General features: G+C 34.9%; 1 protein-coding gene across 1 annotated transcript in view; it reads right to left on the minus strand.

Annotated features, from left to right (window-relative positions):
- Positions 1–3,089: 3,089 nt before the first annotated feature.
- The window catches only part of GXYLT2 (glucoside xylosyltransferase 2), a 76,544-nt gene continuing 66,650 nt past the window's right edge, over positions 3,090–12,983 (minus strand). Inside the window, exon 7 of the mRNA XM_074198717.1 lies at positions 3,090–9,169. Within this exon, the coding sequence (XP_074054818.1) occupies positions 8,984–9,169 (186 nt within the window). The 3' untranslated portion in view covers positions 3,090–8,983. The remainder of the gene's footprint in view (positions 9,170–12,983) is intronic.

The following is a 12,983-nucleotide window of genomic DNA, read 5'->3' on the forward strand; positions in this document are numbered from 1 at the left end:
CTTACTCATTATACAAATGAGGACACTTAAAATCCAGTGAGGTCAAACCTAAGGAAGATTAAATGGTACATTAGAAATCAGCTCCGGGGTCCTCTCTTCTGGTGCTGTTTTCTTTAACTCCCAAGTGGTCTTCTCATCCTTGGCCGGAAGTGGGAGAGTGTTATTATACTCCAACCTGATATCAAAAGGTTATGGATCCCTGGGCTGTGCTTTACTTACATAATTGGTTAGTGAGGGTTTGAGATTTTATCATCAACCATCTCAAAATACCTTAAGAATGTAAACACTGAGAAAACAGTATTATATGAAAATATTTTTCCATATTCTATAAAAATAGATGAATGGAGAAAACACTTTAGGTGAATACATTTACGACATTTTGCTGGTGGGAAAGATTAAAGAGGAAAAAATGAAAAATTCAGTTTATATAGAATCAAACAATTTACTCTGTTGAAGTCATTTAAAAAAATCCACAAAAACCCCTCCTGATGTAAACATCAAATTATTTACTATGTGGAAAGCAGAGACAAAGACCTAGATTTGAATTCTGTTTAATTCTGTTCTTTACTAGATGTGAGATTGGGAAGTCACTTAATCTTCTGAATATCAGTCATTTCTCATCTCTAAAAATGGGGCTAATTACAAGACCTACTTTATAAATTTGTTCTTTGAAAAACATGAATTCTCATTATCAAATCAGTCTCATTTATTGTATTAAATGTAAGGATATGATGGCTCAATTTTCACATTTTCCAAACTATATTATATCATAAGAAAATACAATTAAAATTAAGCAACATATAATCTCCTCTATAGATCATGTAAAATACTTAAAATATTAACATTTTTCAGTCTTTTTATTTTAAAGGGGAGTCTGGTATGGCTGGTCTAAACTTTTTGCCAGATAAGACCAATTATTGAAAAAGAAAACAGAATAGTAAAGGAAAAATGTGTTCACTACTCACTTCTCTTAAAATATAAGATTATTTCTAGACAAGCATTCTGTGATTTTTTTCATGAAGCCAATATGTTAGAACTTTGATCTCTCAAAGAAGCTGAGAACATTTCTCTTTAAATGCTCAAATCACTTACTTGATTTACAGGTATTTGGTGGACCAAAAGACAGTTTTAAATAGGTCCATGTTATACTTCAAGAACTGAATCTTGTCTTTTCTATTTCATTCATATGCATATTAAAATTACCAGGGATAAGTTTTATCTTTTCAGCTTCATGTATATCTTTCTATATATAATATATTCAGTTTAATTTATATATATATATATATTTTTTTTAAATCATCCATAAATATTTTATATATGAACACACAAAAAAAGTCTCTTGCCCTCACAGAGTATATAATCTAGTTAGGAAAATGAAATCTCGAAAAAGGTAGTAACAATACAAGATTGCTTTTGTTCACACTGGAATGCTCTTCCTCTCTCCTCTCTTGCCTCTGCATCTTTTAAAGCTCAATTCAAATGTCAACTCTTCCAAAAAATCCTTCCCTGCTGGCACTGGCCTTCCCCCACCTCCAGATTTCACAAAGTCCCCCTCCCCTTTATTTGCACCTTTCTTCTGTTTTAATATATTATCTCATATTCATTATTTGTGTTTGTATCATAATCATCTAAGAGGCTTCTTGAAGGCAGGGAACTACATTATCTTATCTGAATTTTTTATCCGAGAGACAATGTTGTTTGTATATGATAAAGTGGAATATTTGCATTGTACATAGTATAATGAAAAATTGAAGCCTCTGATTCTAGCAGGGTAATCAGGGACAAATTCACCTCAACACCAAGTCTCATTTCCATCATCTGTAACACTGAAATATTACATCTATTACCCATCAATGAGTTGTAAAGGCAAGTGCTTTGTAAACAATAAAGCATTTTATTAAAGCATGTTATTTCCCAAGCTAATTACTAAATGCTTTGCCTGTTGATAGCCTTTTGTTGTTGTTATTGAAATATGATTAAATTCCAGCTAAGTAATATAGATTTAGGTATCATTAAGTGTTGTGTCCTTTTTCTATCTGTGAAAAGGGTATTTTGCTTTTTGCTTAGGGTTCATTGGATAGCCAATTCATGTATCAATGCAGCCATGCAAATCTTTATAATCCCACCTAGGTTAGAAAAATAAAGTTCTTTAACAGGAAGGGGAAAAAAACTGAGCAGCACAATTTACACTAATTACACCTAATTTTTAAAAAAAGGAAATCAATTGTAATTAAAGTGACTTACCTGGGTAAAACAATTATTTGATTTAAAAGTGCATTACATACCAAAAGTCTTAGTGGAAAAAGTACTTAGACTTTTGAGACACCCTGGATAAAACTCAATTAGACTATATTTGCCGTTTTAAAGCTTATGAAGTTATAAAAGGAAAGCTTAAATTTTTCAAAATAATCCTAGAGAACAGAGCTTTCAAAAGCTTTTAATAAAAATTTAAAAAGATACCACTATTAGGTCTATTTCCTAAGATGATCAGGGAAAAAGGAAAAGAATCTGTATCCTCTAAATATATATATATATATATATATATATATATATCAGCTCTTTGTGATAACAAAGCAATGGAAATTGAGGGGATGCCCATCAATTATGAAATGGCTGAGCAAGTTGTGGTATATATATGATTGTGATAGAAGACTATTGATGAATAAGTTGATTTTAGAAAAACATGGGAATATTAAATAATGAAAAGTGAACAGAACCAAGAGAATGATGTATACAATATCAGGAATATTGTTCAAAGAATAATTGTGAACTACCAAGTTATTCTGAGTACTATAAATACTCAAACCAACTTTAAAGGACCTCTGAAAGAAGATGCTATCCCCCTCCAGAGAAAGAATTGATGGACAGAAGTATGGATAGTATATTTTTACATATTTATAAATATGTGTCAAATGGTAACCTTCTTTGGTGTGAGGTAGAAAAGGGAGACAATTCTGAACTTACAATGTAATTAAAAAATTAAATTAAAAAAATAGGAGTTAGCATCTAAAGAGAACCAGAATGCTAATTTTTGGTGGTACTTAATAATAATTGTGTTCCTTTAAATCTGCAGGAATAATAAAAACCCCTGGACACTATAATTTCCTTTTAAAGTGTATTTATTCACAATGTAAGCAAAACAAATTTCAAACGTAAAAATGCACTGTTACAGTCTCCTTGGGAGCGATAAAGAAGTGGTGCATTTGTCGAATGAAAACAAATGAGATAATTTCAAATAATGATGTAGTAATGGGTCCTGATTTTTACACAAGCATGCCCACACACACACACACACACACACACACACACACATACACACGTCTCTGGAAGACTCAAAAAGTGATTTCCAGTTTGCTCTATAAAAAATAAAAACTACCATAAAGCTCGGCCAAATCAAGCCTAATTTCAAGGAATCATGTGCTACAGAACATTTTTGTATTGCACAAGAGTGCAATCAAATTATACTGCCTCATTCAGAGCCCCAGGTCCCTCCCCTGCCTTTTTCTTAACCTTTTTGAAATATCTAGCAACATTATAACATGAAAATATGTATAAATATCAACCTCTGCCACTGAACAATACCGCAAACTTCTCTGTCAGAAAGAGATGAAAGTTCCATGAGGGCAAGGTCTGTTTCATTTTTGAACTGGGGATCCTTAGTGTTTAGGACAATGCCTGAACATATAAGCTGCTTAATAAATGCCTACTGACTTGAATTGATTTTAACTGAATCAAAAAATGAGGGAGGAGAGAATGAAGAGAATGGACTGCTGAAAATCTGAAGACTAGATCAGACTGCCTTCTTTTGGGGAAAGGGAGGAGGGAAGGAAAGGGGGAGAAAAAATTATAAAACTCAAAAACCTTGATAAAAAGAGATTGGTAGAAACTACCATTATATATAATTGGAAAACAAAACATTTACATAATTTAAAAAAGTCTAAAAAGAGAATGGGGCTGGCTAGGTGGCACAGTGGATAGAGTACTGGCCCTGGATTCAGGAGGACCTGAGTTTAAATCCAGCCTCAGACACTTAATAATGACCTAGCTGTAAAAGAATGGGGTACAAGAGATGGCAATGGACTATGGACCCCCACCACCAATTCCCTAGGTTACCCTTGTCTAATGGCATTAATGCTACAGGTGGCTGACACAAATTAGAAGCTAAATCCAACACACAATTCAACATTTTTTCATAAATATCACATCACATTCAGTCTTTTGGTTGAACATGGGCAATTTGTCATTATTTCCAAGTATAATGATTACATATAAGTTAAGGGTTTTTTTGATGGTCCTGTTACTCCATTTCTTGCCCACTCTTTCAGGACTGTGTAAAGGACAAAGTTATGATTGCATTCATATATTGAGCTACCATTATAACTGTAACATGTAACAATTATATATTTATGACTTACAAATTCCCGTTTTCAAAATAAATGCCAGATAACAACTTGAAATGAGCGCACTGAGTATAAAGTGTGTATGATTTCAAATGAGATGAAATATATATATATAGCACTAAAATAGAAATCATTAACTTTTTTGAAATGTGATAAATATTAACTTTCTAGTTGTTCATGGTCTTAAAATGCCAGTGTTCCGCTTAAACCACAATGGGAAAGAGAAGATTTTGTTGGAAAATTACTCAAGTTGGGTCTTAGTTTCCTCATTTGCAAAACGAAGAGTGGTAAAGGTTGACAGCATCTTAATGCCATTCTTGCTCTAAAATGGATCATGCTATGCACTGAACATCAGGATATTTGGGCTTAGAGTTATTTAGAGAATTTAGAGAGTGCCTAGTCCCATGACCCTCATTTTTTCATTATTGTTACCATTATTATTATTATTTTAGAAATAAACAGACTGAAAGAGGCTTGCCCAAGGTCGAATAAAGTTGTAAGAGATCAGATTCCAGATTCCTCAGAATTCAGTGTTGTTTTTTTCTTCATTATTCCAAGATACCTCTAACTTTCTAATAACAACTCTTTTTCAGTGTCAAATAAAACAATAATTATTGACAAATGTTTTGCAGTGTAAAAAGCAAAACACCACTCTACTATTTTCTTTCTCAATCAAAACTCAATTGTGGCTTTAGAATAGCTGACAGTCACTGGGAGCTCAGATGGCATATTAATGACAAGACATTTGTAGTTCTAAGATTGATGTTTTATAATGAAGCAGCTTGATTGGAATTAGACTAATCCCATTAAATGGGGGGGGGTGGCAGTAAGGAAGAAGATAAACACTGTCTTTTTATAATTTCCTGGCCATTAGAGACAAGTTGGGTTGTTGGGGAAAAAGATGACCCTATAGTCATCTTATCAATAGACATCCTTACATTAGAAGTTTTGCAAATTAAAGCTTCTCCATCCCTTTTCATACTTTGGGATTCTTGTCCATGTGTTAGATTCTAAGACTAAAGTGTGTGATAATTAATGGATAGTTCAAATACTTCATTGCCAGACTGAAAGGGAAAAGGAAGAGAAAGGGAGGTGAGGACTTGGATAGAAGAAATACTTCTTTTTCACGGAATTGACAAAGAAAGGGAGAAGATGCCATCATAAACACAACGCCAGACCAGCTGTGAGTATGTCTCATTTTCATGAATTCAAATCAGACACTTACTAGTTGTGTGACTCTTTGCCTCAATTTCCTCATCTATAAAATGAGCTGAGGGATGGGAGTTAGCCATTGTCAATTGACTTGATTTTTGTTTTACCACTAGTCTGCAATGACTCTGGAGGAGAGAATGAGGCTGGTCAATTCTGCCTCACTTAAATCCAATTCATAAGCCAGTCAAGATATCACCCTTAAGATGTCATTGGTCCTCTTCTAAATCAAAGGATGAACAAAAATAACAATTCTTGGTTGCTTATATTTTGTTAGACATTTGGACTAGATTTTTTAAAATTTATTTTAATTTTTTTAAAAATTTCTATTTATTATTAATTTTTTCTTTTTTTTTCAAAATGCTGGGACAGTTTACTTTTGGTCCACCACAGTTTTCATTTGACTTCCTGAAATATAGTTCTGAGGGGCGGCTAGGTGGTGCAGTGGATAAAGCACCGGCCCTAGAGTCAGGAGTACCTGGGTTCAAATCCGACCTCAGACACTTAATTCCCTAGCTGTGTGGCCTTGGGCAAGCCACTTAACCCCATTTGCCTTGCCAAAAAAACCGAAAAAAAAAAATTAATATAGTTCTGAAAAAAACTTTTAAAAAAGTTCATTGAGCTTCAAATGGATTAACTTGACTAGTCATTAAACCCACATCATTCAAAGCTCTCATTGAATGGCCAAAAATAGACCCCAATCTATTGTAGCCCATTGTTTAGATTTCCAACTGCTTGTTGATGAAATTTGTCCTTTGTTCAAGAAGACCAAGACTTCAGGGAAGTGATATGCAGGTGCATTGGATTTGAGAGAGGGGGGAGTTGTGCTAAGTCACCAGTCTCATTTTCTCCTCCAGGCAATCTGAGTTCAGTGACCAGATATGCATCAGAACAAATGGAGATGGCCTGGGAAAGGAGGCAATCAGGGTTAAGTGACTTGTCCAGGGTTACACAGCCAGTGAGTGTTGGAGACTAGATTTGAGTTCAGGTCTTCCTGACCCCAGGCTGGTGGCTCTATCCACTGTATCACCTAGTTGCTCACTACATCATCCTATCTCTCTTCCACTAGTTCTCATGTAATAGCATAAGGTCAAATTTACATGCTCCACATTTACAAGCTTTCCTTTGATTCTTTTTCCACTCTGGGGCTACCATAATTCTGTGGTCAAATTTAGTACAGCCAAATATTCTGATGAAGAAACTCATAAAAGAATTCACAATATTTACATTTTTAAACTTTTTCTGGGACTTAACAGGTTGGAATTCTGGACTCCTGGGCAGTTCTGTATCCTACCTACCCCAGCAGCAAAACCTGGATTTTCCTCTTGTTCACTGTTCAAATCTCTTATGGAGAGAAGCATCAAGAGTTGGGAACTAACTGTAAATATATTTATCACAATAAAAAGTCACTGAATTTACAGTTATATAAAGAAAAAAGAACATTTTATACAGTTATCTTTTTTCTTTACATAACTGTAAATTCAGTGACTTTTTATTGTGATAAATATATTTACAGGTTTCATTAAGGTTTCAAGTTTAACTTTTGGCACTGAATGACACCATCATTAGAGCTAAAGGATGTCTATGGAGACAACAGGACAAGTCTGAGTTTGGGAAAGTCATCCTGGATAAGGAGGTAGACAGCAAGGGTTCCAGCTTCAACTTTTTTCAGAGGGATCCCAGATTCAACTGTTTATGTGGGAGGGATCTTTGGCAAGTAGCAATGAACCTTTTTACATTAACTTTCCTATCTTTTAAATGGAGATAAAATCTGCCCTCCTCATGGGAAAAATCATAGATTTAGAATTCCTTAGAAGCTTTCTGACCCAATCTTATTTTTATAGAGGGGAAACCAAGAACCAGAGAATTGAATGTCTTAGCCAAGATCATTCAAGCAGTGAGTAGCAGGACCAAGTTTAAAACTCAGGTCCTTAGACTTCAAAGTCAGCAGCATTTCTACTTCTTGGGAGCACAGTAAACCAGTTAGCTCATCAATCAATCAATCCACCTTTTTAAAGCACCTACCATATTTCTGACATGGAGCATTGAGGATTCAAAAAGAGGCAAAAAGACAGTCCCTGCCCTCCAAGAGCTTACAATCTAATTAAAGAGGCTCCTTCATTTTACTGGTAAAGAAAAGTATGCTTAAATAACTTAAGGTTACAGAGTAGTAGAGCCAGGGTTTAAAACCTAGATCTCTGGCTTCAAATCCAGTGGTCTCTTCACTGTCCCTCAAAACATGCATAGCCAACCCTTGGAAGAGTACAGACCACCAGCAGCATCCCTAAAGAACTACAATCTCATGGCACCAAGTGGAGATGAGGAGAGACCCCTGTGTAAGAGGTGAACTTCTACTCTGCACAGGTTGTAGATATTAGTAATTTCTTGGTGAATGAGTAAACTTAAAGCAACATATAAAACAAGAGAGTTTCTGTGGCCAGCAGAAAGTTACATTTTATTCCAATTCCATTGGCTAAACTCTTTGGTGTCCACTACGAGGTGGAGTTGCCTTTCTAATTTCTTCTCTTGCCAAAGAGCTCAGAGACACTAGATACCTAATGGCTGGGCCTCCAGTAGATGAGAGCTAGATAATACCTCTGTGTGCTGTGTGTAAATACATCTCCCCTCCCTGTAGCTCAAGAAGCTCCTTGGGGGTTTAACATGATTACTGTATTTCCTATTGTTGCTTAGGAAGGCCTCCTCATTCAGTCTCCAAATGAAATGGAAAAATTTCTCTTAAGAAGCACCTCAGGAAATCCTTATTGACTGTGATACTGCCTCATAAAAACCTAATTAATGGGAATACAGAATCATTCTAGTTCTAGCAAGAACTTCAAATACAATACTATGAACACAAAATTCATTTTGTCTCTATTTTTTTCTAAGGCCACTATAGATGATCTTGGCATATATGCCCAGGTTTACTTACGATACTTCTAACAGATGCGTTGTCATGGAAAAGGCAATTGAATGGGGACTGTCTCCCTCAGGAGCCTGGATGGCAATAAGGTACCAATCGACCCTTGATATTTTTTGTGCAGTTATTGGAGTCTAAAGGCTCCCAAAGACTCCTTTTCACAGCTAATTTATACTGTTGCAGCAATGTTTTATGAGCAATAATATGAAAACCTACCCCCAAAAAAGTGTTTTTTTAAAAATCCTCTAACAAAAAGCATACTCCATTGAAGCAAAATCAATACTGCAAAATTTTCGCAAGCATTTTTACTGACAGTCTGGGAGCATCTTGAAATTGTAACTATGAAAGAGGAACCAGCCTGCTTCAAGATTTTTCTATTTCCTTGATCATGAGAGATACAATGATCTGTCAACAATAAGCTAAATTTAGAGTATTAAAAAAAGTTCATAAGGTATATTTAATAATACATCCTGTTGGATCTGAGATGGACAATGACGTGCTTCTCATACACTCTCTTCATCGTTTTCTCAATCTGCTTCAGAAAAACTTGCGGAATTCGTCCACATAATGTATGTACAGTTTCCAAAAACTTCAACTGAAGAGGGTAATACATGGATTGAAAAAGATTGTCTTGAAAAGGAAACTGAAAGAGAGAAAACACAAACACAAAGGAAAACAAATTAATTTTGGTGACCAAAATTCCTATTTGAGAAAGGCCATATAGGAAAAGCACAAAAGGTAAGAGGTTTCATAGTTTGATATAGAATCTTTTTGCACTCAGCTGTGGGGTGAGGAAATGATTTTTTAAATTTTATATCTCTAAAAACATTTTTATATTTGATTTAAAAATACCTTTAAGAAAGAAATAAAAAACATTTTTACTGGAAACTTCTAAATAGTAAAAGGGACAAATATTGACAAAGAAAGGAGACACAGTTTGGGACCCCTTTTGTAAGCACAGTATGGTGTTCAGAGATTCATTTGCCCAGGGTTCTACTCCAACACTGCCCTAAAAATGTTGGACTTGAAATCGTATGGCCATAATTCAAATCCTGACTTGTTAGTTATGTGACCTTAGGGCAATAAATTTACTTCTCTAGACCTCAGCTCCATTTTCCTCATCTGTGAAAGGAATGAATAGTACTAGAGCATCTCAAAGAAATTTTAAATTAAATATAAATTCAGATTCTCCAAATATGGGTTCTGTTTGAATAAAAAATATGGAATTGGGTTAATGTTTGGTAGAAGTGTGCTTCTTATAAATCCTATACCAAAAAATGGGATGTTTGAGGCATGGAGAACATAAGTCATGGCAAGTATTTATTTTAATTTCAAGGTCCTCCATAAAGAGGATAGAGTAAAAAAACAGAATTGAGGAATATTCAACCAAACAAAAATAGAACTAAGTTAATATCATTATGTGATTTTCCAAGTTAATATGTTGCCTACAGGGACCTTTATGTATGATTTTGTCACTGTTGCTATTTGAATTTGATAACATCACTCTATAACATGCTAACTCATACGGTTTTCTACTTGAGAACTTTTTTCTTTAAAATTTTTTGGGGGGTATTATTTTAATTTTTCAAGTATTAAACATGTTAAGATTTTAATCTGTCCCTCCCATTGCCACCATCTCCCAGTGAGAAAATGAATACAAATAAGCCTGAAAAGAAAATACCTCTGTACATATCTATATAATCTAGAAAATAAATCCCCACCCTAGCCATGTCAAAAAATGCTTATCTCTTCATTTTAAGTTCATCGTCTTTCTGTTAGGAGGTGAATGGAGGGTTTTATCTTCATTTCTTTTGGACATTGTATTAATAATACTACTAATAATAACAATAATATTAAAGGTTGGCAAAGCATTTTTCAAATGCGATCCTGGGAGGGGTAGGTGTGATAATCATCATCATCATCATCATTATTATTATTCCTATTTTACAGATGAAGAAACTTAAGTCAGATAGCAGTAAAGTGATTTGTCTGGGGTCATTCATACAGCAGACATATGAAGCCAATTTTGAACTTAGATCTTTCTGACTCCATTTCTAGTCATCTATGGTGCCACTCAACTACTTTTATATAATATGTGCATTGCTTCAATGAGTTCTCAAGTCTTTCAAAATGAGTTTCCTTTTAATGTTCCTATTGTATAATTGCTTACCTTGTTCTAAATCATTCCATAATGATCTTCCTGGTCTCCTTCAAAATTATACATTTGGTCATTTCTTATGGTTCAATAATATTCCATTACATTCAAATATCAATATCCATTTAGATTCTAATTTCTGACTACCATGAAAAGAACCGCTTTAAATACTTTTGTACAGAAATCTTTTTCATCTTTCTTTGATTTTTTTTGGCGGGGGGAGGTTTTTCCTTGGAGGATCATAAAGGGTCAAAGATTGAGAAGTCACCTAGTCAAATTCTTCATTTTGTAGCTGAGGAAACTGAAACACCCAAGAGATAGAGTGACTAGCCAAAGATTAAATAGTAGTAAAAGGAGCAGGGTTGAAATTGAAACGCAGATTCTCTGACTCCAAAGCCAATGTGTTTTCCAATAGACTCACACTGTCTTCCAGGGAAGGGATTTTAAGGTTGTGTCTACTTGGATCAAGTAGCATTCTTAAAGTTCTTAATAAGCACCTACTATGTGCTAGATGTTTAAGCACTTATAAACACCTACTGTATGCTAGGCATTGGGTAAAAAAGACAAGAAACTAAACTAGTCTTTATTCCTTTTGAGTTTTTTTTTGTAAGGCAATGGGGTTAAGTGGCTTGCCCAAGGCCACAAAGCTAGGTGTCTGAGGCTGGATTTGAACTCAGGTACTCCTGACTCCAGGGCTGGTGCTCTATCCACTGTACCACCTAGCTGCCCCTAGTCTTTATTTTTAAGTAGTTTATGTCATCTAATGGGATACAATATGTCCATATAAAGAGCTATACAAAATAGACGCAAGATAACAGGGGATTGGGGAGGGAGCAGAAATAGAGATCATTCTATAGATCAGTCATTATTAAAGCATTTGATCAGTATTCAATAGAATTTTAAAAACTTGGACTTTTTAGTTTTTATTTATTCATTCTTTCATTCATTTATTATCAGGGTATGTTTGAAAAAAAGAAACATGGACTGTTGTTGCTCTGGTTTATTTCCTGGAACAGTTTTCTTGTGGAATGTGCTTATTACAGCACTTCCCAAACTAAGTTGGTCATGGAGAACTTTGGGGAATCTAACTCTCTTCCCCAAACCCATAAAATGCTTATCCAGGCAATCTGAGCTGACCTAGTAAGGTAAAATGAAATCTCAGCCCAGATGCTTATTAGCTTGGTGACTGTGGGCAAGTCATATAACCAGTCAGAGCCTCAATTTTTCATCTATGAAAGGAAGATAATACTTCTTCCCCCTACCTTGAAGGGTCATTATGGAAAAATTGCTTTACCAACCTTAATGTATTATATAAACATGAGCAAATTCTATTGCTCAGTATTTTAGAAGGGAAAGTAACACTAACTAATATATTCTCAAGGAACCTTTTTCCATGTTGCAGGGAATGATGCTAGGCTTGCAAAGCGTACAGTTTGGGATAGCAGGTCTACTGGAGTACAGCCAAACTATCTGTGAGATAGGCAAGCTATCTTCATATGCCTTTGGGTTTCTAGTCAATGATGAATGCTGGAGATGAGGCAAAGAGAGAAAGTTGAGAGAGGCTGGTTTTGACAAGGTGTTGGGTAAGGGCAGAAATCCTTTGGGACAGTCCATTTTAAATAGCTATTTTTCAAAAGATTTTTTTTTTTTGTTCTTGAATAAATGCTTCAACAATGTGTCCCTTAAAACCCAGTCCCAATATGATTTTTTTTTTAGGTTTTTGCAAGGCAAACAGGGTTAAGTGGCTTGCCCAAGGCCACACAGCTAGGTAATTATTAAGTGTCTGAGACCAGATTTGAACCCAGGTACTCCTGACTCCAGGGCTGGTGCTTTATCCATTATGCCACCTGACTGCCCCCAAATATGATCTTAAATGTTTTTTTGCAAGACCAGGAAGGTAACACAATTTGTTCACATGCTAGACATTGTAATTCAACTACAATATCAGCTCAGTCATTTAGCCAAAGACACTCACAAGTTGCCTCCACATGCCCAAAATTTTGTCTCACTTTGGTTTTATTGTGTATTCTAGTACGTAATTATCTCACTTGGTTATTTGAGTATATTGATTATCACTAAAAACAGAAGTCTCCCACCTCTTTTCTCTAATTCAGTTTTCTAGATTTGAAAATTTTGGAAAAAGTATTTTCAAATGTGTTGTATTGTGATGTGCTCTGCTCTTATCTTCTTTGCCCCTATCAAAACTAGATTACCTGAGAACTCAATTAGAAATCAAATAAATCCAACTTTTAGCATGAGAGCCAAAGGAACCTTATTTTTGTCAACATTACCTTTTTAAATG

Source organism: Macrotis lagotis, chromosome 8 (genome assembly GCF_037893015.1).
Source record: "Macrotis lagotis isolate mMagLag1 chromosome 8, bilby.v1.9.chrom.fasta, whole genome shotgun sequence".
Lineage (NCBI taxonomy): Eukaryota > Metazoa > Chordata > Mammalia > Peramelemorphia > Peramelidae > Macrotis > Macrotis lagotis.